General features: G+C 36.2%; 1 protein-coding gene and 1 long non-coding RNA gene across 3 annotated transcripts in view; one reads left to right on the top strand and one right to left on the bottom strand.

Annotated features, from left to right (window-relative positions):
• LOC131483547 (uncharacterized) overlaps window positions 1-16,838 on the top strand; it is a 33,751-nt gene extending 16,913 nt beyond the window's left edge. The window contains exon 5 of the long non-coding RNA XR_009247762.1: window positions 16,353-16,838. This is a non-coding gene — a long non-coding RNA (uncharacterized LOC131483547). The remainder of the gene's footprint in view (window positions 1-16,352) is intronic.
• CUBN (cubilin) overlaps window positions 1-27,001 on the bottom strand; it is a 278,970-nt gene that overhangs the window by 192,142 nt on the left and 59,827 nt on the right. For both annotated transcript variants that reach the window (XM_058681796.1, XM_058681795.1), the window contains exons 20-26: window positions 24,520-24,685; window positions 23,955-24,171; window positions 20,428-20,558; window positions 4,404-4,596; window positions 2,670-2,830; window positions 2,080-2,261; window positions 937-1,093 (exon numbers count right to left, since the gene is read on the bottom strand). In XM_058681796.1, coding sequence (XP_058537779.1) covers window positions 937-1,093; window positions 2,080-2,261; window positions 2,670-2,830; window positions 4,404-4,596; window positions 20,428-20,558; window positions 23,955-24,171; window positions 24,520-24,685 — 1,207 coding nt within the window. The remainder of the gene's footprint in view (window positions 1-936; window positions 1,094-2,079; window positions 2,262-2,669; window positions 2,831-4,403; window positions 4,597-20,427; window positions 20,559-23,954; window positions 24,172-24,519; window positions 24,686-27,001) is intronic.

The raw sequence follows: 27,001 nt of genomic DNA, 5'->3' as shown, positions 1-27,001 counted from the left end.
CATTAATATGCCTTCAATTAATTCAAAGGGATATTGTATGTTCCCTTCAGATCTCAAGACTTTCAATTCTATTTTTAGGTAACTGTGTCAAAATATGGATACACTTAGGTTTAGTGGGGCAAGGTACTGTGCTTTCAAACGCACAAGTAAAGTGTTTATTAAATAACAATTCAAGGAAACTTTTCTTAAATGTCCATTTTGAAACTAACATTAGAATGTATTAAATTCTAGACCTAGAAGGGAGATTTCATAATGGCCTTATTTAATCTCCTTTTTTAAGAGAAGAAATCATAGAACCCCATGGAAAAGTGACCTTCTCAGGGGTCAGGGGCCAGGGACAAACCCCTGGGGTCCTCGATTCTTTGTGCAATATTCCTTTAATTCTACCATGTTGCCTCACAGGAAAGTAGATTTTAAAATGGCATCTCTACAATGACTGGATTTTTCCACGGTAAAGAATGTGCTTATTCTCCATATGACTTACAAGAACTGTAGTTTCCCTTAATAAAAATTAAGGTAACTTTTGATGTACAAGACCAAAAGAAAAACCAAAAACAAACAAACAAACAAAAACAAAAAAAAAACCCAAAAGTGCGGGAGATGCTATGTGCAGTGGAATGTCTAATTAGAAGACTGTAATGTTTGATACAAATGAAAACCCATTAGCCGTTAACCTGTTACACTGATCTTTAACTGAATGGCAACTCTCCCGGCATATTAAATACTCTATTTTCTAGAGCTTACCACATGCTTTGGTTTATGGCATTAAATTTAATGTTAAGCATTTTTCTCTCAAATAGAATTAAATCTTTCTCATAAGGAGCAAAGATTTATTTCAATTGCTCAATCCAATGGGTTACACTTATTTCAGTCTGTTTCATTATCAGGAAATTGAAGACCCACTACGGGCACTAGGCAGCCAGTCTACATACTTACTCTGCCGGTATTTGGCCAGGAAGCCACCTCCTTGTTGACCTTCATCTGTTCTGAGTTTTAAAAACATGCTGTCTCCACTAGAACGGATGAGAGGCGGTGTTTCATCCCCACAAAGCTGACTGAGCAAATGAGAACTGGTACTTGAGCCATCATATACCTTTAATGAAACATTTTAAATGTCAGATGACCGTGGCTATAAACGTCATCTAAAAGACTCTACCTCTTAAAAAGTGGGGAAGAAATACATAAAAATACAAGAAATACATGACAGAACACAAGAATAGCCCTGAATCACAATATCTTTTTTTCTATTTTTTTCAATATATGAAATTTATTGTCAAATTGGTTTGCATACAACACCCAGTGCTCATCCCAAAAGGTGCCCTCCTCAATACCCATCACCCACCCTCCCCTCCCTCCCACCCCCCATCAGCCCTCAGTTTGTTCTCAGTTTTTAAGAGTCTCTTATGCTTTGGCTCTCTCCCACTCTAACCTTTTTCTTTAAAAATTCTATTTAAATGTCTATAAACTTGGACCATGAACTTGAGCCATTAGCCAGGGCTGTGTATGGAGGGAAGGATGGGAACCCAGGCTGAAATCTGGAGATTAAAAATGAAAGACTAACACCTATTTTTGAGACCATAGCTGTTATCAGTAGTTCTCCTTGCTTTTTTATTTCATAGTTCACAATTTGTGACATTCTGATGCATTTTTTTATTCAGATTTTTTTTTTTTAATGGACAAGGGTCAGTTGCTGCTACTGTAAAAAGTCCCACCTTGATGACATCAAGTACCTTCTCCAATTACCAGTATAGTCCTCTACATTGCTAATTTTCAGTGCATATATATAAATTACATAGGTAATAATCATGATAGAGCTCATAACCCCTCTGGGGAGATTTTAACCATCTCTTAACAGTTCATATTCAATATATTTTAAATACGTACAAGCTATTCAGTGATACATGCCATATTCAGAGGGCTGTCATTTTCATCAAATTTTCTTTTTATTTCTTCTTTTAAGTTTTTTATGTGGATATTTTAGATGTTCTCCTTTCCCGAATTTCAAAGATAAAAATAAATGCATTTATGTGTGTGGGTAAGATGGGAGCAGTGAAGGAAACAACTGAACTTTATACATACGGCCAGATAATCTAAAGTGCAGTTTGGGTGGTACTCCAAGTGAAAGTCTTCAAATTCCAGTTCAAATGGGCTGCCGTGGCTGGATTTCAACCACCAATAGCATTCGGAGCTGTGGTAGTAGGGCATCGGGTAGTTGGGAGATATGAACATGCCAGTGGGGGTGGTGAGATTACCCCCACAACCTACGGGAGAAAGAGACCAGGTGACACATTTCTCTTTCTTGACGGTAAAATGGAATCTTCTCGTCTATATCCAACTGGGGCTACTGTTACTCTCCTTTCACCAGGTCGCAAAACAAGACTGCATCACCAAAGAGTAGCTAGCCCCTGTCAATGTCCTTTCCTTCTCTTAACCAAGACCACCAGCTTGAGGTAATATACCACGAAACAAGGATATTTCCCCTTACTTTGTCCTCAAAATCAAAACCCAAACAGCGCTGTTATTCAGCAATATTTTCAGTGTTTAAGTTTAGTATAAACAGGAATGATAAAATGTAGCTAGAAAAAAAATGGATAAGAACATGGCAGTCTAAGAATCAAGAAACCAGTCAGACTGGACTCTCCAATAAAAGACAGCTCTTTGCCATTTACCTGTTAATGATCCATCCCAGTAAGCTGAGAATCCAGATGCTGAGCCAAAGAAGTCACTCTTAAATTTTAACCATAGTTTGTTACTATGAGAGATGATTCTTGGAGGTGGATCTGAGCCACAGTATTTTCCCAGGGGTGGTGAACTTTCACTGCCTCCATCTCTGGGGCAAGACACAGATGCGGTCATTTACTCGTCACTGATAATATTACTGTATAAACATTTAATATTATTTGAACTTTGAGACTGCAAACAGATCAGTTTAGGTCGGCCCACTTTTCTTAAAAATACTCTAAATCACAATTTCAAGTTTTCAATTTTTCACCTGATTAAAAACATTTGAGTAGCTTAATAAAGAACATCATTTATGGTTTGCACAACATTTTATATAACCAATTTCAAGCTGAGAGGAAGAGTTTAATCTTCTCTCTCTCAAATGAAGCATCTGGTAAATGTGTCAGAGAACATGGGATAAACAGACCATAATTATTAACAGTATAAACAAATGTTGCTTCATTTTACAGAGAAAACTTAAATGTTTGTCTTCTAACTTGAATTTTTTAAAATTTAATGTTGTATTTTACATATTTAGCAACATTTTGAAAATAATTCTTCCCCAAGGACTTTTAGCGCCTTAAATCTACTTTGTAATCTGTAGCTTTTTCAAGCATAAAAAAAAAGGACTCACTCAACATTCAAATCTAATGATTAGTTATTGTAAATCAAGAAAATTATGTTATTTTGCCATGATATGATACAACTCTGATTTATTTTAGTACCATACCTCACATTATAGAATAAAGTTTATTATAAAAGTATACTACTCTAGGCTTTTGAAAGGTCAAATAAAAATCTGAAATAAATACACACCAAATTGTGTGTGTACAAAGCCTAATTTATTTCTATGTAAAATGATCTGCATAGGTGGCAATATACAGGTCAACTTACCTTTACTGCAAATAAAACTTTTTAAATTCATTCTCTCTAAATACCATAGCATTAAAGAAAAAAGTTCTCACGCTGAAATTCACAAGCCTAGACTTTTATTATTTGAACACAAAAAACTTGGTGAAAACGTTACGGTTCTTATCTTATCATCATTTTTTTGGATATAATTATACCAAATGGACAAAAAACAACCTAAAATTCTAAATTGATTTTCCATAAAGAAAGTAGGTATTCTGGGACACCTTGGTAGCTCAGTCAGTGAGGGGTCTGACTTTGGCTCAGGTCACATCCACAGTCGGGGAGTTCAAGCCCCACATGGGGCTCTCCACTCTTAGTGTATACAATCTACTTTGGATCCTCTGTCTCTCTCTGTCTCTCTCTCTCTGCCCCTTCCCCCGCTCTCAAAAATAAGTAAACATTAAAACCATTTTTTTAAATGCCTGTTTAAAAAAAGAAAAAAGAAAGGAAAAAAGAAAGTAGGTATTCAATAATTGCAAGTATCTAATTTCAGAGTAGTAGTACATCTGTTTACTCTGCCCAAATAAAATCTAGAGTTTATTTTCAAATATTCCCCATAAAATAATCACTTCAAAATAACCACTGAATCTTAGGCAATTTTCTGTTTTTCTTCTGTGAAGTCGGGCTCCACATGACAAACTTTATATCTTGCAAGAAAGAGCACAACAGGGAGCTTTACAGAGAATTTCCATGCGTTTTCCTTAACTTTTCCAGGAAAGACTATGAATGAAAACAAATAAGGAAAAAGGTGATAAAATAAAGGTGCTTACCTGATTTCCACAAAATCTGCTATGCACTCTCCACCAATGGCCTCCTCCAAGGAGAAGTTTGTAAAGTGCAATGCAATCTGTTGGCTGGTTTCCACCGTGATCCTATAAATGCATTTCCAGTTGTTGGGGTAATTATTGGGGAAGTTTGGAGAAGTAAAAGTCCCAGATTCTTCTGTATAGTCTGTCATGCATGCTGTGAAAAGAAACAAGAGCATAAGAGAGAAAACAGAAAACATCACGCTACATTTATAAGACATTCACTAACACACACTTCACTAATTTGTGCCAAGGGGCTTGATTTTCAATAGACCATTCTAGAATGCTAACGAACGATTTCCTTTCAAAACAAAGTTGTGGTTTTTTTTTTAATCTCAAAGGCAGAAACAATTATTAATAGCAAACCTAACCCATGTAGTGGAAACTGTTACATATATCATGCCTTTCTAGATCTTGGAGGTGTTATAATCTATTAATCGATGCACATTACCATAAACATTAAACATTTAGGCTGCACCACGGAAATCCTAGAGGGGACCTAGAAATAGCTCAGTTCTGTTCTCCTTTTCCTAACCTTCCTTTAAAATGGTTTTCACCAAAGCATGCATTTATGACAAATGACAAAGCAGCACCTCTGCCACGTGAAGAACAGAAGGTAAGTGTTGGGAATCAGACAGACCTTGAATCAATGCCTAGTTCAAACACTGACATGCTGTGCAACCATGAGCAAATTACTGCATCTCTGAGAGCCTCATCTCTCAAATGGGGATGGTAAGTATCTTTGTCTGTACATGTAAGGGTTAGAGATAATGCAATGAAGGGGCTTGGCACTTGGTATGTAACTCAATAAATGGTAGTGATCATTATGTTGCAAAATAATTTAGAAAAGTGTATGAAAGTAGAGCATAAATGATGAGGAATAAATCAGATCATTCATATAAAACATTCAGATGGTACTTGGACAATTTTATATTGCAAGTAAATATTAGCTTCTACTTTAAGAGTTTTAACTTTACCCATTCTGTCCATCAGACTCCATATTTACTAACCAACCCGCTCAATCTCCTGTGTCCTTCAAATCTGAGATATTTTCTAAAGAAAATCTTGTTTGGGGGAGCCTGGGTGGCTCACTGGGACAAGCGCCTAACTTCAGCTCAGGTCGTGATCTCGCCTTCCGTGAGCTGGAGCCCCGCGTCGGGCTCTGCGCTAACAGCTCAGAGCCTGGGGCCTTCTTCGGATTCTGCGTCTCCCTCTCTCTTTGACCCCATCCCCTACTCCCACTCTGTTTCTCCCAACAATGAATAAATGTTAAAAAAGTTAAAAAAAAAAAAAAGAAAAGAAAAGAAAAAAGAAAATCTTGTTTCAATGCATTTAAAAAAATTTTTTTTTTTAACGTTTATTTATTTTTGAGACAGAGAGAGACAGAGTATGAACAGGGGAGGGGCAGAGAGAGAGGGAGACACAGAATCTGAAACAGGCTCCAGGCTCTGAGCTGTCAGCACAGAGCCCAACACGGGGCTCGAACTCACGGACCGTGAGATCATGACCTGAGCGGAAGTCAGACGCTTAACCGACCAAGCCACCCAGGTGCCCCTCAATGCATTTTTAATGTACTGTACCTTTGATTGTATCTAGTAATAACATAAATCTAAGGTCCAGGAGTAGACACAAGCCTCCTGAAAGGTGTTGAGGGAGAAAGAACTATTATACTTCATTATAAGTAAAAAAAAAGAAAAGGAAGATGTTTTGATGTAGAATTTCCCCCATTTGCTCTGGATGATCACACTCAGAAAAGAGGCAAGGAGCCACTGGCATTGACAGCAGGACGCAAAGAAAATAGTACAGGTTCTACTACCTATGTATAATGTTCAAAGTAAGAGGCACTCATCAAATAATTGGCTTCCTCTATTTTAAAACGTTTATTTATTTATTTTTGAGAGAGAGAAGGGGGAGGAGCAGAGAGAGGGGAAGGAAAAGAATCCCACTACCAGTGCAGAGCCTGGTGGGAGGCTCAGAAACTCACAAACCTCGGACCATGACCTGAGCCAAAATCACGAGTCAGACGCTTAACTGACTGAGCCACCCAGGTGCCCATGGTTTACTCTATTTTAAATAGCAAGCAAACAAGGCTTTACTTTATTGAAAAAAAAAAAAAAATGAAAGTGATATTTAACTTCAAAGATGAATATTGTATACTTTTATATTTTTCTATAGTCTGCCAAGAAATATCTCTTCAAAGATCAAGGAAGGCAGGAAGGCAGGAAGGAGGGAGGGAGGAAGGAAGGGAGGGAGGAAGGAAGGGAAAAGGCAAGAAGAAAGCAGGGGGGGAGGAAAAAGAGGGGCAGAGAGTGAATGGGGTTGTAGAAATGGCATATTAAGTATTTCATATTTGGAATGAATATTACTAAGATAAAAATTCATGGATCAAATGGACATTAAATGAAGGTTATGACCCAGTCTCCCTGAGCTGACAGAACCAGCAGACTCGTTGACCACCCCCACATTCACATAGCTTTAGCCAGTCAATTAAACGTCTAGAGCAAATCTGTTTGTCAACTGTTCTTAGAGATAATGTTCCTTCTTTACCCACTCTACTCCTAGAAGGGAAATACAATTGTATTGAATATTTCTAGTGCAACTTGCAATTAGTCTGCAGGAGAATGGTTTATATAATCAGAATCTCATGTAAAGGAACCAATTCAACAAATATTTGAGAAGTAATGATGCATAATTTCCCTGTACCTTTGTCCATATGAAAGTATTTATTGTGGCACAGTTGGTTGTTTTTCATTTCAGACTGAAATTCTGATTTATTCATTAAGTTTCTTTTCTTTTGCTGGCACAAAAGTAAACACAATCCCTTATGAAATGGTCCTCACACTGTTTATTTTGTTTGAAAGTCTTTAACAACTTCCTGTTCGACCCCAACAAGCCACTAGACAAATAAGCTCACGTATCATTTAAAGCCAAATTCAATACCACCACCTCTGTGAAATTTTTCCAAATCGAGCAGAATTAATTTCCTTGTGCTCAATAAACCTTTAGGCAAATAGCAACTGGAGCCCCCGAAATATCACATTGTAATTGTTTTATGTGAGTACATTTCCTCCACTGTTTGGAGAAATTATTAGCAATTATTAACTACCACTTACTACATTATCTGGCCCATATCTAAAAAATATTTGTTAAAATTATATTACATAATGTATTGAAAACTGAGAGGATAGGACAAGTATCTAATTTCTTCCCATTCTCTCTACTTCCATCCTTTTACCCCCTCCACTTTTCTTACCTCCTTCCTATCCCCTCTCCTGGGTAGGCTGAGATTCTTTAATATTTTATAATGTTTATTCAGTCTAAACTATAGACATCTCTGCTTCCAGCCATGACAAATAAACTAGTACTAAACTAGCCCCTCTCCATAAAAACTGTGAAACTGGGAAAAATATACGAGGCACTGGGCAATGGGCAGTTCAAGATTGTGATCCTTGGCACAAAGGAGGTGGGACTCTATTTCCTTGACTCTTTACCTGTGTGGAATTTTCTGATCCCAGCAGTTTGCTGAAGTCCAAGTAGTCAATGACAGTTCCGTTGAGCTGAGGAAGCAGGGATCAGAATTTAGGGCTGTCAAAGGAGCTGGAACTGTAGGGACATATTCCAGCAAGGAAGAACTATACAGAGAGGAGAACCAGACATCTGTGTAAAGTCCCTTAAGAATTCTTGCGTGAGCCTGGGCTGGGCAGACATGAGGTGAGACTTCAAAAGCCATGCTAGAGGGTAGCTGCTAATAGGCTGGAAGCTACAGGACAGGCAATGCTCCATGGGAGACTACGGAGTTCTCCCACCATCAGAATCCCCTCATTTACATGCCAGGCACCCAGTTGAGACACAAGAAAGGCCACACCTTAGAAATAAAGACCATGACCTACAGTAAGGCTTTCCTATCAATGTTTAAGTCTTAACAAGAACTTGCAGGAGTGATAAAAACTTAGAGCTTGAGACCTACCTAGTTTGAAGGAATTAGGAAATACCTAGGTATTTTTCACAAATACACCTTAACAAATAAAAAAAAAATACAAATCTACACAAGTACAAGATAATCAGCTAAATATTGAACCGACGTAAACTTCAGAGAAAGAGAAGAGAATCCAGAGTCTTCATAACATATCATTCACCATATCCAGTATAAAACTCAAAACCTGCCACTAATACAAATAAACAGAGTAATAGAAATCATGGTCAAGAAAAAAGTGCAACCTTGTGACTTGAAGACGGCCCAGATAATTACATTAGCAGACAAAAATTTTAATGCAACTACTAGAAAAATGTTCAAAGCCTTAAAGAAAAATATAGCCTCAATGGTAAATAGATAGGGAATCTAGGCAATACAAAGGAAACTATTAAAAGAATCATATAGAAATTCTATAACTTAAAAATATACTAACCTGAAACTAATATAACACTGTATATTAACTATATTGATTTTTTAAATTTTTTTAATTAAAAAAATGTTTTAGTGTTTATTTTTGAGACAGACAGAGCGTGAGCTGGGAAGGGACAGAGAGAGAGGGAGACACAGAATCCAAAGCACAGAGCCTGATGCGGGGCTCAAACTCACAAGCCATGAGATTATGAACTGAGCTGAATTCAGACACTTAATGAACTGAGCCACCCAGGTGCTCCTATATTGAAATTTTAAAAAGAGTAAACTAATTGAAATTTAAAAATCCATGTATGAGCTTAATAGAAACTTTGAAGTAGAAGAAAAAGTGTCATTAAACTTGAAGGTATACCAATAGAAACTATTTAATCTGAAAGAAAAAAAAGAAAAAATGTGCAAAAAACAGATTCTCAAAAACCTAGGAAAAAATACCAAAGAGTCTAGCACTCATATAATCAGAGACCCAGAAGGAGAATAGGATGAAAATAGTAAAATAAATAAATAAATAAATAAATAAATAATATATAAATATAAAATATATAAAACTATATATATATATATATATATATATGTGTATATATATATATATATATATATATATATATATATATATATATAAATATAGGCTAAAATTCTCCCAAATTTGATTTAAAAAATCAAATTAGCTACAAGGAGTTTAGTCAATCCTAAGCAAGATAAATAAAAGAAAATCACACTTGGGTACATTAAACCATTGAAAAACAAATACAAGGAAAATAAAGGAGTTAGAGGAAAAATGACACACTATATACAGAAAAACCATGATATGAATAGTAGCTGGATTCTAATTAGAAACAATGGAGGCAAGAAGAATATGGAATACATTTTTACAGTGTTGACAGAAAAAAAAACATTTAATTATCCCCCAAAAAGTATTTTCAAAATGGGAATGCAAAAAAAGACATCTTTAGACAAACAGAAGCTGAGAACACTCACCCCTAGAAGTCCTATACTACATGATACTAACAATGTCTGTCATGCCAAAGGAAAATGACACCAAAGGTAAACATATATCTAGAAGAAGGAATGAATAACACCAGAAATGGCAAACAATTGGATAAATGGAAAGATTGCTCTTCTTCCCTGATTTCTTTAAAAGAAAACTAACCATGTAAAGCAAAAACAATAGTAAGGTGGAGTTTATAATGTAAGTAGAATTAAAGATACAACTAAAGTAGCATAAAGAAGAGGGCAGATAGAATTCTACTGTTGTGAGGTTATTACATTTACAAAGAGAGATGTGTGTGAAATACAGTGTCAGCTATAAAATATAAGGTGTGCAGTGTGAAGTAGCAGCATATTTACTCTAAGGAGACTTACCGATAAGCTAACAAAGTATTTTGTTAGCCTCTGAGCAAACACACAAAAAAGAGGTACAATTAAAAAGCCAGTGAAGGAAATAAAATGGAATATGAAAAATATTCTGTAAACAAAAAAGAAAACAAAGTAGTAGCAAAAGAAGAAGGGCATCTATGAAAAACCCAAAGGTAACGTGATACTTAAGTAATAAAGGACTAAATGCTTTCCTGTTAAGATTAAGAACAAGGACAATATGTTCATTCTCATCTTTTCCATTCAACATTAGGTGGAAGTCCCTAGCCATTGCAAGAAGGCAGAGAGGGACAGAGAAAGAGAGAGAAAGAGAAAGAGAGGGAATGAAAAGGAAAAAATATAGCTGTTCTTATTCACAGATATGACCATCTATGTGAAATATACTAAGTAATCTATTAAAATGTACTAGAACTAATAACTGAATTTAACAAGGTTACAGGATACAAGGTAAATATAGAAAAATCAGTGTAAACATTTTTTTAACGTTTTATTTATTTTTGAGACAGAGAGAGACAGAGCATGAACGGGGGAGGGGCAGAGAGAGAGAGGGAGACACAGAATCCGAAGCAGGCTCCAGGCTATGAGCCATCAGCCCAGAGCCCAACGCGGGGCTCGAACTCACGGACCGCAAGATCGTGACCTGAGCTGAAGTCGGACGCTTGACCGACAGAGCCACTCAGGCGCCCCTAGAAAAATCAGTTTAAATGGCAGATATGAGCCAAACTGAAAATAAAATTTAAAATAGCAATTATAATAACATAAAAAACATAAGGTACTTGATAATAAGTTTAATAGAAATATGAAAAAAAAGCTATAGTGTAAACTTTAAAGCATTGCTGAAGGAAATTTAAAAATATTTGAGTAAATGGAGAAGTAAAATATGTTTATGGACTGGAACACTCTATTTAAGATGCTCTTTTTCCCTTATTTATCTATAAATTCAATATAACCTCCATCAAATTCCCAAAAAGTTTTATTTTGGTTTGGTGTGGGTTTTTTTTTTTTTTAAGTAAATATGGGAAAGCTGATTCTAAAATGTATATGGAAATGTAAAGGATCTAGGATAACCAAAACAATTTTGAAAAATCTGGAGAACTTATACTCCTGCTTTTAAGATACACTATTATATTACATAAATATTGTAATATACTGTCCTATGGGAGAAGAGAGATTCCAGAAGCAGACCCAAACATCCATGCACAATTAATTTGCAATAACAATGCAAAGGCAATTTAGTGCAAAAAAAGGAGAATCTTTACAATAAATAGTATTTGAACAATTAAACACGATTCATTCCCTTAGACACATAATTCACATGACATAGAAAAATTAACTCAAAATGGATCATAAACATAAATGTGAAACTTCAAACTATAAAACTTGTAAAAGAATACATAAGAAAATCCTCACTACTTTCGGAGGCACAGATTTCTTAGACAATATACAAAAAACACTGACCATAAAAGGGTAAAAGGACATAATATACTTCTACCCTTCAAAATACCATTAAGAAAAGTAAAAGGCTGGCTGCAATGCATTTGCAATGCATTAATCTGACAAGGGACATAGTTATATGCAGAACAGATAGCATAAGACAAAATAAGGCAAATAATACAAACAAAAGTGAACAGAACTATATAATGGACACTTCATAAAAGAAGATATATAAATTGTCAGTAAGTATGTGAAAAGGTCCTCAGCACTATCAGTCATCAGAGACATGCAAATTAAAACAACAACGAGGCACTACTACACAATGAGTAGAGGTTAAAAATGAAAAGATTCAAAATACCAAGTGCTGGCAAAGATGCGGAGAAAGTGTAATTCTCATTTGTTGCAGGTGAGAATATAAAATGGTATAATCCCTTTGGGAAAAAAGCCTGATAGTTTTTCATAAAATTAAACATGGAATTATCATATGATCCAGAAATTCTACTTTTAGATATTTTATCTAAGAGAACTGATGACGTAAGTCCACAAAAAAACTGTACATCAAAGTTCACAGCAGGTTTTTTCATAAGAGTTAGAAACTGGAAACAATCCAACTATCCAAAAGTAAGTGAATGGATAATCACATTATGATATATCTATACAATGGAAGGCAATCCAGCAATAAAACAAAAAGAACCATTTATAAATAGAACAACATGAACAGATTTCAGAAGCATCATGCTAATGAAGAAGCCAGGTATTTGCTTTTGAACAGAAAAAACTAATCCATAGTGATAAGAACCAGATCTGCAGTTGTTGAGGTGGAGTATGGAGAAGGATAGATCAAATGGCTAACAGATGCATGAAAAGATGTTCCACATCACTCATCACTAGGGAAATACAAATCAAAATCACGATGAGATATCACCTCACACCTGTCAGAAAGGCTAACGTTAACACAAGAAACAACAGGTGTTGGCAAAGCTGCAGAGAAGGAGGAACCCTCTTGCGCTGCTGGAAGGACTGCAAACTGGTGCAGCCACTCTGGAACAGTATGGCAGTTCCTCAAAAAACTAAAAACAGAACTACCCTATGATCCAGCAATTGCACTACGAGGTATTTACCCAAAGGATACAAAAATACAATTCAAAAGGGTACGTGCACCCCAATGTTTATAGCCCCAGTATCAACAATAGCCAAAGTATGGAGAGAGCCCAAATGTCCATCGATTGACAAATGGATAAAGAACATATGGTACATATATACAATAGAGTATTACTCAGCCATCAAAAAAAAAAAAAAAAACCCACGAAATCTTGCCATTTGCAATGATGTGGAGGGAGCTAGAATGCATTATGCTAAACAAAGTAAGTCAATCAGAGAAAGACCATTATCATATGATTTCACTCATGTGGAATTTAAGAAACAAAACAGCTGAACATATGGGAAGGGAAAACCAGGAAAAAAAAGAGAAGAAAGAGAACCGAATCACAAAAGACCCTTAACAATAGGGAACAAACTGAGGGTTGATGGAGGGAGATGGTTAGGAGATGGGCTAGATGGGTGATAGGTATTAAGAAGGGCACTTATGATGAGCACTGGGTGTTGTATGGAAGTGATGAATCACTGAATTCTATTTCTGAAACCAATATTGCACTGTATGTTAACTAACTAAAATAAAGATTAAAAAAATTTAAGAGATGCCTGAGTGGCTCAGTGGGTTAAGTGTCTAACTCTTGATTTCGGTTCAGGTGATGATCTCATGGTTCATGGGATTGAGTCCCACATTGGGTCCCACACTGATCGTGCAGAGCCTGTTTGGGATTCTCTCTCCCTCTCTTTCTGCCCCTTCCCTGCTTGTGTGCTTGCTCTCTCTCTCTCTCTCTCTCTCTCTCTCAAAAACAAGTAATGTTAACTTTTTTTTTTAAAAAGGGACACTAGGTTACTTTCTGGAATGATAAATTTATTCTATAAATTTAGAACAGTGTGGTGATTACATGCATATACATATTTGTTGAAACTACAGAAGAATTTTACCTGAGGAAATTATGAAATAAAATCTATGTTTTATTAAAAGTTTGAAAGTTCCATGCAAAGACAGGTTGAGTTCTTGAAAGGAAAGCCAATAAATAATAAATAAAACTAAAATAGAGAAATAAAAAATATTTTGAAGGTACATCTGCTATAAATATTAAATAGAGTATTTAATATTAAAGTTTGATTGTAGCTTCATGAGATTCACATGTCTTATTTTGTGGTGAGAAAAAACAAAGGTTTTCTGAACTTATCTACTTCTGGAGAGGTTAGTAACTCCTCTTACCTAACACTGAAGTCTATACAACGTTTGTGTTCTCTTCCCTTGACTGTATAAATGTCTCTTTCTAGAATAATATTAATCCCGAGATATATTTAATGCTAGGCTTTGGTTTTGTCTTCCACTTTGCAGTAATGCACAAATAATTAAAATTGGATAAATTTCCACAAAAGGAAATTCATGTTTTGCCTGATGTTTATTATATCTGGACAAAATGCAGACATAAAAATGCCTTTTCTTTATATCTCATGTTACCAAAGGAAAACTCGTATCCAATGGCAGTTTGCTTTTTATCATGGTCTCACATTGAGAAAGAGATGAAGGAGAAAAATACATTTCTTCCATCAACCATTTTCCACTGAGCAAGCAATGGAAAAGCACATCTCTGAAAATCAAAAACCACTACCAACAGACCTCACCTATCTTTCTTTTTGACCAACAACAACAACAACCAAAAACAGTGAAGAAAGGAAAGAGAAAACACTACAAATGTCTTCTGTGAACCATTACAAAATCAGAAAACTACTTTTCTAAAAACGTATTTCTGCCTCCACTAAGCATTTTCAAGTACGTTTTAATAACGTAGCATTTGGTTCGTTATCAAAAAGGAAAATCCAAAACATAGATAATCCTCCAATCCACAAAGCAATGATGACCTCAGCCCCAGAGGATCTGGGATACAGGAAGAGGATGAACTGATCCTGTGGACAGAAGCATGTTTACCTTGGGAGACCCTAGATCAAGGGTAACTGCTCCACCACCTCCCTGCTTTGCCATTTGCAATAACTTATGATTATCCATTTATATCAGGGATCAATCTACACGTGGTGCTTTCTGATATCATTTATGAGACTTCTGTGTCTGCATGAATCCATATGACCTTCCCAATATGTGCTAAATAAATAGTCAGCCTAGGAACCTTCACCTGCTTCCATTGGCATATTTGGTTAACATTCTTCAAAGTAAAGACTTCAGGGAAGAAAAAAATTCATGTTCGCATGCTCCTGAAGAAAAAAGAAGCCTCCTTAACCAAAATCTAACATTTTGCTACAATTTGCTCCTAGGTGGTCACAGCCATGGCTTTTTCTTTTCACTCACAGGTGACTAGTTTAAATGAATATGAATCTAAGTTAACTCACTAACACAGCTATTGTGAAATTGTACTTGGGCCTCAGCAATTCTATTTTAAACAAAGAACAGTCATGGTGCTTTGCAGCTGTTATGTAATTTTCACACTGAACGTCTCAGTTAACCTTCCCCAACTATGTGAAGCAGCCAGGCGTCCCAACGTCCACTTTTTAGACAGGTGTAGAAAAGGGATCTGAGACTCCTGGAGGTCAAGTTCTGAAGACCACTTAGTTCAGACATGACAAAGATAAAATGCAAACCCAGTTCTCCCTTTCCAAATCCTGTGCTCTCCAACAATCCCTGGTTCCTCCACGCGGGAAATGTCGATTTAGACATTAAGGTGCGCAGAAGGCTAGGAATATCACAGATGTTTCATTTAGCATCTTCATTCTAAGGATGAAGAAACATAGTAGCTTAAGAAAAATCCCCTGAGCTGTAAAGTGCTGGGCTACCTGTATATACAAAAATATGAGCACACAGTGACCAATGAGAAACTAAATCTTTAAAAGATCGATAGACTTACTAAAAACCTTTCCCAGAGGGAAAATATCTGACTATCTCATAGCAGAAAACACAGAATTCAAGGTGGATGGAAAGAATAAGAGAACTGGGTACTTCTCCAAAGCAGTGTCAAGGCTGGCCTAGAACCAAGACTCGTGATTTCGCCATCAGCCTTTCTATATCATGGAAAGTACTTTCCGCCATGACTGTTACAGTCCAATTCCCACTACATCTCACTTGTAACTCTGTAGCAACTTATGTGCTAAGACTTAGCTTCCAGAGTCTCTGAAGAACTTCAAAGTTTTATTAGAACCACCTGAATTGGTGAAAACCCACCCTAGACATATGTGAACCAAAGTGCTGGCGTGTGGGTGGGGGGTTGGGGGGTGGGGCCCTGATACCTGAATTTGTAACCAGAAAATCCCACTCCAAGTTTCTTATAAACACTAGAGTTCGAGAATACTGCTCTACTGGACTGAAGTTTGAAAATAGAAACAGTATTCCCTATTGATTTCTTCTGAAGAAACCCTCTTTTGCCCTTTGGTGATCACTTCTCAACTTCTTACTCTTATATGCCTCTTCTGGGCTCATTCCAGGGTGACTGATGAAAAACAGCCTTAAACATCTGCCTTGGGGTGGATGGGAACCCTGAACTGGGAAAGAGGAGGTTGGGAAACCCCACTTTCAATCCTATGTTGATGTGGTTCTGATACTTCCTGACCATTTCCCCAGACAACTGTAAAATCCTGCCTTTTTTTTTTTGCAGAAAATATTAAAAGCTCATTACAGTCCTACCATACCTCTCTGAGCTGAATGCTACCAGCCACACCATCCACAGTTCATCCAGAGCATTTCAAGAGCTAATCAGGACATGATAAGACAAATGGATTAGATGTTGGAACTGGATTCTTTTGGTTTGGCTTCTAAACCCACTTGCTGTATATTCTTGAGAGGACTTCACTTTCTCTCATTTAAAAATAAGAAATTAAAGTGGATTTGTGTTTGGAATTTTCAGACACACCATAGAAAAAAAAATACATTTACATTGGAGGCCCTGGATGGCTCAGTCTGCTAAGCATCTGACTCTTGACTTTGACTCAGATCATGATCTCACAGTTTGTTAGTTCAAGCCCTGCATGGGTTCTGCACTGACAGTGGGGAGCCTGCTCAGGATTCTCTCTTTCTTCTCCTCTCTCTGCCCCTCTCCTGCTCAGTCACTCTCTCTCTTTCTCAAAATAAATAAATAAACCTAAAAAAACCATGCAAAAATACATTTACATTAATTGTGCACACACACGGATATTACAAACAGATTTCATGAGGGAACACCAAACTTTGTATAATAAGCTGATACTTTCTAGTCTATTCTTTTCTATTCCATACTTTGAGCAAATTTCATGACTGACTAATGAGTCATGAATGTTTTAGTGTTTGAAAAACATTGGAATAAGTGTTATATGGGTTTTTGTCTAATGTTAAAGTAGAAAATGAATCAAGTACATTTGTCTATTCTCTTGTCCCCTCTTGGTAGGATTATATTAATGCATATGCAGTAGATACTAATATAATATAAAATTGCAATTTAAATTAGTAAAGTTAGCTAATCAACTACATTCTTTCAAGATTCAAATATCTTGTACTTTAAGAAAACATTTAAAACAGTCTCACAATCAGCTACTAAGAAATTCTTCAGAATTTCTACCTATAAACATTTTACTTGTTCCTTTTTTTCTTTGTACTTCCCAGGCACATCTGGATGCAGGCAGAAACAGTGATGAGGGAGGGAGTCAAAGTAATAACCAGAAACTGATCTCTTTCCTTCCAAACACATATTTAGGGGCTGACATCATAGCCCCATGGCATGAAATACAGATGGAAAAGTAACTGGATTCAAGTCAGGAAATTTAACCTTTATCAGATAAAGACAGGAAAGCCTTCAGCAGAGAAACTCACACCTGCTGTGAACTAGAAATCACCAGCCGAATATTGTCATTATTGCTCCGAAAATAACTTCGGCTAGAGCAATAAAATAGGACGAGGGCCAGTGATTAAGCTTCCACTGATGCTTTTTCCTGATACTGTTTTCTTCTACGGTAAATACAACAAATCAGACAACTGGAAAGAAGGCATCCCAACACCTCCTAGTTGCAGGTGGGCAGCTCCCTGGGACTCGGGCTGCCTGGAGGGTGAGCCCACTGGCTAACCAGCAGGGGCCCCACATCTGCCTCCTGCGCCCAGTCCCTCTCTGAGCAGTCCTGCGGAGCCACCCTCAACAATTCACGACAGCCAATCACTCACATCCTGCCGTATGGGAACCTGAGACAGGCTCTAAAGTGGTAAGTTGAGTCTGCCATATGGCTTCCTGGGTCCGTCGTCTGATTGCTGTTTAGAACATCTGACTGTGTTAGTCAGACCGATGAGTTCATCCAGTCAAAGGCAGGAGCACAGGGGCCAGCCGGGCTTGGCGAAGGACGGAAAGCAAACACTCCCTTGTCTGTGATTTCAGCGCTGTCTGGGCCAAACAGAGGCCAAAGTAATGATTATCACACGGGGAGGCAGATCGAAGAGTCTTTTGAGTTGGCCATGTCAGGGTCCCTTTCTCATTTTGTCAAATGTCTTTTCTTGTGTTGTCTTTCTTTGTTAGTTTCTTTTCCTCTCCAGTTTGCTTTTTTCCCCCCTTTTTCTCAACTTTCTTTTATTTTACTGGTCTCTTATCTCTCTGAAAACCTTTTTTAAATTAAGGTCTAGCTTCAATAGCCTTCCTGCCAGATTATTTTGATCACTCTTGGTTCTTACTGCACTTGCTTTGCCCTATAAGCAAGTGTGGCTGTGTCTTACTTTGCATATCGTTACAAAGATTTCCATGGTATTTTCAGGAGGCCCCAACAGCATTGTATGTTATCTAAGACACAGCTAGTTTATTCATGCAGCAAATTAGACTTGTGTTCACAGTTGATTACAGCCAGGAGACATCACAAAGATGATCAAATCCAATCCCTTAATTTTACAGATGAGAAAACTGTGGCCCAAAGAATTCAAGTGGCTTGCTCCCAATCCTAACCTAATATTCAGTGTGGTTTGGGCCAAATGTATGAGACAGATAAGACTACAGACATATGGAAAATTGTGTGCACCCTGTAATTTCTTACAAAGCCAATTTTGGTCAATGGATGTTAAACCCTTGGACAAAGTCCAGTGAATATATCAATTGCGTAACATAACCTATTGTAATTGCTGGGGATTCAACTCCCCTGCTCTCGAGCTGGATAATAAACTGTCTCCGAGAAAGGGGCCCTCAGGACAGAAGGGTGTATGATTCACTCACACTCAGGTTTCTGGAGAAATCTAAAGCCATACTACCAAAACACAGAACTTGAACTACCAGAGAACAGCAGTTTTGCATGGAATACAGAATAGTGGCCAGCCACTCTGAAAAGAAATAACTGAGAAATTGGGAAGGGATTCTGAGTGAATGTTTTTTTTTTTAAATATGTATTCATTCATTCATTTATTTATTTATGAGGGTGGGGACTTTAAAAAATAAGCACCTAAAGATCTCTGGAGGCAAGTCTATGTTACAGGGAGCATATCCTGCACAGGAAAACCTTCCAGTACTTTCTCAAAAGAACATCAGTGAATCACATCATGCTGTTGGGGCAGCTCAGAGGCTGTGGGATGCGTGAGAAGCTTAGCCACCAAAGGTATATACTAGAGCTATACTGGATGGCATTTTTGTCCAGTAAATATCTTTCTAAATATGATGCCAAAGACCAGACTCTCTAAAAGGGCACACATCCCATGTGGGAACAGGAGCCTAATAAAACATGATACCCTCATGAATTCCTTGTGCTTTTGGGGCTGGGGGCATCTCTGGTTTACAAACTACCTCAAAGACCCTGCTTGCAGAAGATGTTTATTTCCCACACTGCACTTGCAAAGAGCAAAGTTAGGATGAGAATTAAATAACAGGAACAATAATAAAAGAAATAAATGCTAAAAAGGTTCATTTTCATTAAGTCAAATTTAGAAATACATTTTTGTTAAGAAATGTTCCATTTCCTGCCACAGGGTTTCATGTAGTAGTCTTTTATTCTTATGTGCTGCTGTCCTTTCTCTAATCTCTTTTTCCTCTAAGTTTTTTTTTTAATTATTTATTTTGAGAGGGAGACAGAGAGAGCACACGCACATGAGTTGCGGAGGGGTGGATAGAGGGAGGGAGAGAGAGAATCCCAAGCAGGCTCCACTCTGTCAGCACAGAGCCCAGGGCGGGGCTGGATCCCACAGACTGTGGCATTATGACCTGAGGCAAAACCAAGAGTCAGATGCCCAACTGACTGAACGACCCAGACACCCCCCTTTCTCTAATTTCTTAAAATTAGTATTTAGTCTCTTAAATAATTTTTAATTTTGATAGAATTTTAAGCTTGAAAGTTTAAGAACTAGCTCCCAAATTCCTCTCACCTAGATTTACTACATATTTGTATTTTGCCCTCATTGCTTTATCTCTGTCTCTTTCTCCAACTTACTCCCTTATTATCTGAACCAATTGAGAATCATTTGGAAACATGCAATGTCTTTACCTCTAAAAACATCGATGTATCATTCCTAAGAAGGAAAACATTCTCTGACAAAACACTGTACAATTATTACAATTAGAAAATTTAACACTGATACGGTACTCTGGTCTAATCATTATTTTTAAGAAGGAAGGTACTGGAGTCACCACACTCTTTTCTACATCAGCTTTCATTGTGCACCACGGGTTCAAAGATAAAGTATTCTCATAGTACTATCTTGTAAGGAACCAAGTTGGTACCAAGGAGACGAGGCTGTTTTGTTACCTGCTGACATGTCAATTGCTTCATAGTTTATTAAAAAGCCTTCATATGCAAGGTCAGAGTCAGCCACAAATACAAGCATTAATGCATTGGTACTGCTGGTAAGAGAGGGCGGGACTGATTTTCCACAGTATCTGTTCGAAACCAAGAAGGAACAGAGGTTTAAATTTTTATTAGTATACTTGAAATGAGGTACCAAATATTAGGACATGTAAAAATAAAAATAGTATCCCCTATTAACCTTAAAAACCAAATATATTTCAGGCACAAAACATTCACAAAGTTGCTGAAGATCATCCTATTCATGATTACTTCCCTGAAATGGTTTTAAGTGTTATACTTACCTGTGTGGCTTGTCGTACATAAGAAGTTTAGTGAAATGAGATAGCAGAAGCTCTACTAAGTCACTGTACATCATATGAATTAACTTCTTAACAAAAATGTAATAAACTTACACAACAGCGGGAAACCATATACCATAAACTACAGTTTATAAACTATAGTCAACTCCATCATTGGAGGCATTATGACTTTGAGCAGATGACTCAACCTTGGCGCCTCAGTTTTCACTTCTCTAAAATGGGGGTCATGATAGTAACTACTTCACAGAATTTCATAGAATTGTTTTCAGAATTTTGAGTTAGTATACTGTATAGAAGAGGCTTAGAACAGTGCCTAGAATAGTGAGCCCTATAGAGGTGGACTCTATTATCTTTAAACATCTGGCCTGTGCAGAGGTAAAAGTTTGGTTACTGAGCCATGTTAAATTTTTGCCTAATAGAACGAATGTGACTCAGAAAAACTATTCTAATAATGCTGAAAATAGAGAGTAATGCTCAAATTAATGCTAAAAGATATTCCAAGAGCTTATTTCTAGAGAAACACCTATGAGAGTGATTAGAAAACAGAAATCTCAAATCAAAGCAAATTAACCAAATGGAATCGAAGTAAATTAACCAAATGGAATCAAAGCAAATTAACCAAATGGAATGGCATGGGAAAAATATATAAAAACAAAAATAAGAGGTAGTGATGAATATGGGAAATAGATGAGTTAAGTTCCGAGGGAGGAAAAGAAAACTCTGCATTGTTAAAGGATTTAATATCTCGATCAAAACAAAGGTAAGTGAATGAAAAATTTACATGTCTTTTTTTTTTTTTTTAACATTTATTTATTTTTGAGACAGAGAGAGACAGAGCATGAATGGGGGAGGGTCAGAGAGAGGGAGACACAGAATCTGAAACAGGCTTCAGGCTCTGAGCTTTCAGCACAGAGCCTGACGCGGGGCTCGAACCCACGGACCGTGAGATCATGACCTGAGCTGAAGTCGGCCGCTTAACCGACTGAGCCCCCTAGGCGCCCCTACATGTCTTTTTATATGCACATATTTACCAAATTTGGGCAAGATTATTACAGCTTATGTCACTCATCAAAAATTATATATTTTGCAGTGACTATGATCAAGTCTCATAAAAAAGAAGAAAAATTGTAAAATGAAAGATTAAGAGTAAGAGAAAAAATGAAGAGGGAGAAAAAACTAGGAGAAGAAATAAGTTTAAGAAAATAATGAATAAAGGGAAAATGTTTAAAATAGATGAGAAAAAATAAAATGAAATGTAAGAAGAAATAAAAAAGAAATCATCAGATCCCCATTTCCAACAAAGATGTAATAACAGGGGCTCGATATAAACTTTTACATGAAACAACTAAAAATGTGGACAAAATATATAAAGCAATGGATCTCAAGACACTGGAAATCAAACAAGAAGGACAATGATTCTTCAGAGACAACAAACAAGTGAGTTTGAAAGCAAAACTGGAAATGATTAAGTTGTTCCCAGGTAACTTAATATATCCTTAAAGAAAGCTCAACATATGTGGAATTTAAGAAACAAAACAAACAAGGGGTGCCTGGTTGGTTCAGTCAGTTGAGCATCTGAATATTGTTTTTTGCTAAGGTCATGATTCCAGAGTTGTGGGATCAAGCCCTGCGTTGGGTTCCACACTGAGCATGGAGCCTGCTTAAGATTCTCTCTCTCTCTCTCTCTCTCTCTCTCTCTCTCTCTCTCTCTCTCCTGTCTCTAGCTCTAGCTCTAGCTCTAGCTCTTTCTGCCTTTTTCCCTACTCTAGAAAGAAAGAAAGGAAGAAAGAAAGAAAGAAAGAAAGAAAGAAAGAAAGAAAGAAAGAAAGAAAGAAGCAAGCAAAGGGGGAAGAAAAGGAGTGAGGCAAACCAAGAAACACACTCTTAACTATAGGGAACAAATGGTGGTTACCAGAGGGGAGGTGGGTGGGAGGATGGGTGAAATAGGTGATGAGTGCACTTGTGATGAGCACTGGGTGTTGTATGGAAGTGTTGAAACACTATACTGTACACCTGAAACTAATATGACACTGTATGTCACTAACTGGAATTGAAATAAATACTTGATAAAAAAATAAACCTCAAAAACACGTATAGGAATACAATAATGTCCAGTACACAAAAATACAAATTTGAAAAAATATCTGGCATCTTATCAAATATTACCAGGCATGAAAAATAAGAAAGTAGAGTCCATAATGAGAAGAAAATTTTATCAATCAGAGCACAGCAAGAAATGACATCGATGACTGGATTAGCAAACAAAAATATTAAAATAGTTATAACTGTATCCTAAAGATTTAAGAAGAGGAAAAAAATAATGTGTAGAGACATGGAAGATACAAAGATGGCCCAAATTGAATTTCCAGAAATGAAAACTATAATGTCTAAGATGAAAGATACACTTGGTAGGATTAATAGCATAAGAGACACTGCAGAAGAGAAGATTAGCACCCTCGAATACACAGCAATAGAAGCTTTCCAAAATGAAACACCCAGAGAACAAAAACTCAAAATCTAATGAACAGAGTTCATGAATGAATTCTGAGACAATATCAAAGGGCCTAAGACACCTATAACCAGAGTCCCCAAGGGGACTAAACTAATGGCCCCCAAATTTTTCAATTTGATAAAACTACTGTATTTCAAGAAAAAGTATTTCAAGAACTAATGGCCAAAAAATTTTCAATTTGATAAAACTATAATCGCTCAGATCCTAGAAGCTCAATGACAAAAAATTATGCTAAGAAAAGCCAGACCCCCCCCCCAAAAAACACATACAATATAATTCCATAGTTATACAACTCCAGAATATGCAAGCTAATTTACAGCAATAGAAATGGTGGTGCTTTCCTAGGGGTGGGGATGAAGGATGGAAGTAAGGAATTATAATAGTCAGAAAGTTAGAGGAGTGATGGATGCGTACATTACCTTGATTTTTGTAATGTTTTCATGGGTATGCTTAACTTACACAAAACTGAATGGCTGAAGACTAAGGCTACAGAGCAGTAAGGAGTGAAGCAGAAATGGTCATTAAGAAGCGTGTTGATCTCATCTGGTTTTTATGACACAACATGGTACATTTTAACATCCTTCAACACAATAGGAAAGAAAGAAAGCAGGAAACTTTTGTGTTAAGAAAAATAAATAAAAACAAAACATTCTCACCTCCCAAGAAATGTCCCAGAACCAGTGTCATAAACTTCCAAGTAGTCATTTGTGCAATTGTAATGAAACTCCAGATGAAATCTCCTGAATATCAAATGAATCAGGTAGCCAGGTTGGACTAATATATGCCAAGTACAGTTGATGCCATGAGGGTAGATATTTGGGTGGCCAGGACTTTGAATGATTCCTGTTGATTCTGTGAGAATTTTTCCACATGCTGTTGAAATAAAAATAATCATCACTATTAGAACCAGTAACCAACAAGCTACCTGAAAATTCAAACTAAAACAATTGGACCATAACCTCTTAAGAGCTGAAAAAGAAAAATGTTCCCCATATGCCACTTAAGTGAACTTAGGTCCTCCCTTATTAATAGAAATCAGTTAACTATTGATATGTACTGATTAAGAAATATATTTTTTCTTTGGCTTTGAATGTACTTTAAAATTTTTACAATGTAGATAACTACACATCTACAGTGTAGATGAATTTTCTATAATAATTTATTTCCACTGTTTACTTTTTCTGCCAAGAGACAAAGCAGGAGAAAAAATCAGTATCTTACCTAATTCTGCAGTACTGAATTTAGCCATGAAACCACGATTTTCAGTAGAAGAACTTTTCACAAATATGACATAAAGAAAATTGTACACAGATGTTATAAATGAAGGTATGTCTGTGCCACAATATTTTTTATTTTCAGGAGAACCCAAAATGGAACTACTACCAATCTAGTAAAAAAAAAAAAAAAAAAAAAAAAAAAAAAGATATATTTAAATTTATTTTGTTAGGTATTATTTTTGAAAATTGCTTTGAAAATAATTATTTTTGAAATATTTTTATCAATGCAGTAAAAATAAATTGTGGCCACCACCAAAGAAACTCTATATCCATTATCAGTCATTCCCCATTTCTGAACCCCAGGCTCAGATTGTCCATTCTGGGCATTTCAAATAAATAAAATCACACACTACATGGTCTTGAGTGACTATCTTCTTTCACTCCATCTGTTTTCAAAATTCATCCATGTAACATGTGTCATTTCTTCATTCCTTTTTAATGACCTATAATATTCCATTATATGGATATACCACTTTTATTAACCCATTCATCATTTGATGGAAATTTATATTGTTTCTACTTTTTGGCTACCAAGAATAATGAGTATAGTCATTTATGTATGAATTTTTGTGTGGACATGTATTCATTTCCTTTGGATATGCACCAGAAGTGGAATTCCTGGATCAAATGATAAATGATAATTTCTAGATCAAATGTTTATTTTTTTGTGGAACTTGCAATTGTTTTCCAATGCGACTGTACCATTTTATATGCTTACTAGCATTGAAAGTGTAAAAGATTCCAATTTCTCTATATCCTTGTCAACACTCATTATTTTATGACTTCATGATTATAGCCATCCCAGTGCTTGTGAAGCAGCATCTCATTACGGTTTGATTTGTATTTCCCTGAAGATTAGTGATACTGAGCATTGTTTCATATGATTATGGGGTATTTGTATATCTTCTTTGGAGAAATATATATTTAGATTATTTACCCATTGTAAAAATTAAATTGCTTTTAATTTTGATGAAGTCAAATTTTTCTATTTTTTCTTTTGTTGTGCTCTTTGTGTAATATCTAAGAAGGCTTGGCCTAACCTAGGTGACAATGTTTTCTTCTAAAGTTTCATTGTTTTAGCTCCCACATATAGGTCTATGATCCATTTTTAATTAATTTCTGTGTATGGTGTAAGGAAGAGGTCTGCTCTCATAATTTTGCATGTGGATATTAAGCACCTTTTGTTGAAAATACTATTTTTTCTCACTGAAATGTTGTGGCACCCCTTTCCAGAACCATAAAGGTTGCTGGCCATAAAGGTATGGATTTATTTCTATATTTCCAATTCTATTCTGTTGTTCCATATTTTTGTCCTTACTCAACTAACATACTATCTTTATTACTGTAGCTTTGCTCCAGGTTTTGAAATTGGTTAAGTGTGAGTCTTCCAACTTGGTTCTTCTTTTCCAAAAATGCTTTCTGGCATTTCCATATGAATTTTACAATCAGCTTGTGAATTTCTGCAGAACGTGTCAGCTGGGATTTTGATAGGGATTAAATGGAATCTTGAGATATATTTGGGGAGTACTACCAACTGAACAACATTAAGTCTTCTAATCCATGAACATGGGATGTCTTTCCACTTATTTAGGTCTTTAATTTCCTTCAACAATGCTTTGAGAGCACAAGTTTTACATGTCTTTTTAAAGACGTATTTCTCAATGTTTATTCTTTTTTTATACTGTTGTAAATGGCATTGTCTGCTTGGTTTCATTTTCAACTTGTTCATTGCTAGTGTATAGAAAAGCAAAGGACTTTCATATTTTGATCTTGTATCATGCAACTTGCTGAATATGTTTGTGTGTGTGGATTCCTTCTAATAGTTTGTGTGTATGTATGTGTGGATTCCTTTTGATTTTCTATATACAAGATCATGTCACCTGTGAAGAGAGTTAGTTTTACTCCTTGCTTTTCATTTTGAATGCATTTTCACTCCTTTTATTTGCTCAATTGCCCTAGCTAAAATTTCCAGCATAATGTTAAATAGAAGTAGTGAGAACAGACATCTTTGCCTTTTTACTGACAATAAGGGCAAAGGATTTAGTGTTTTATCACTAAATATGATGCTAGTTATGGGCTTTTTATACATGCCCATTTTGGGATGAAGGAAGTTCCCTTCTATTGCTAGTTTGTTGAGTATTTTTATCATGAAAAGATGCTGAATTTTGTCAAGTGCTTTTTTTGCATCTCTTGAGGTAATCATGTGGAGAGTTTTTCCTTTATTTTATTTTACATCACTGATTTTTGAATATATACCAACCTTACATTCCTGGGGTAAATCCCACTTGGTCATGGTGTATATTCCTCCTTATATGCAGCTGAATTCAGTTAGCTAGTATTTTGTTGAGGATTTCTGCATCTATATTTATAAGAGATAGTGGTCTATACAAACTAGTTTTGTTTCATATAGCTGATCTGAGGATAAC

Source organism: Neofelis nebulosa, chromosome 8 (assembly GCF_028018385.1).
Source record: "Neofelis nebulosa isolate mNeoNeb1 chromosome 8, mNeoNeb1.pri, whole genome shotgun sequence".
NCBI lineage: Eukaryota > Metazoa > Chordata > Mammalia > Carnivora > Felidae > Neofelis > Neofelis nebulosa.
Note: the sequence above shows the minus strand (reverse complement) of the source record. Positions and strands in the feature narration are given on the sequence as shown.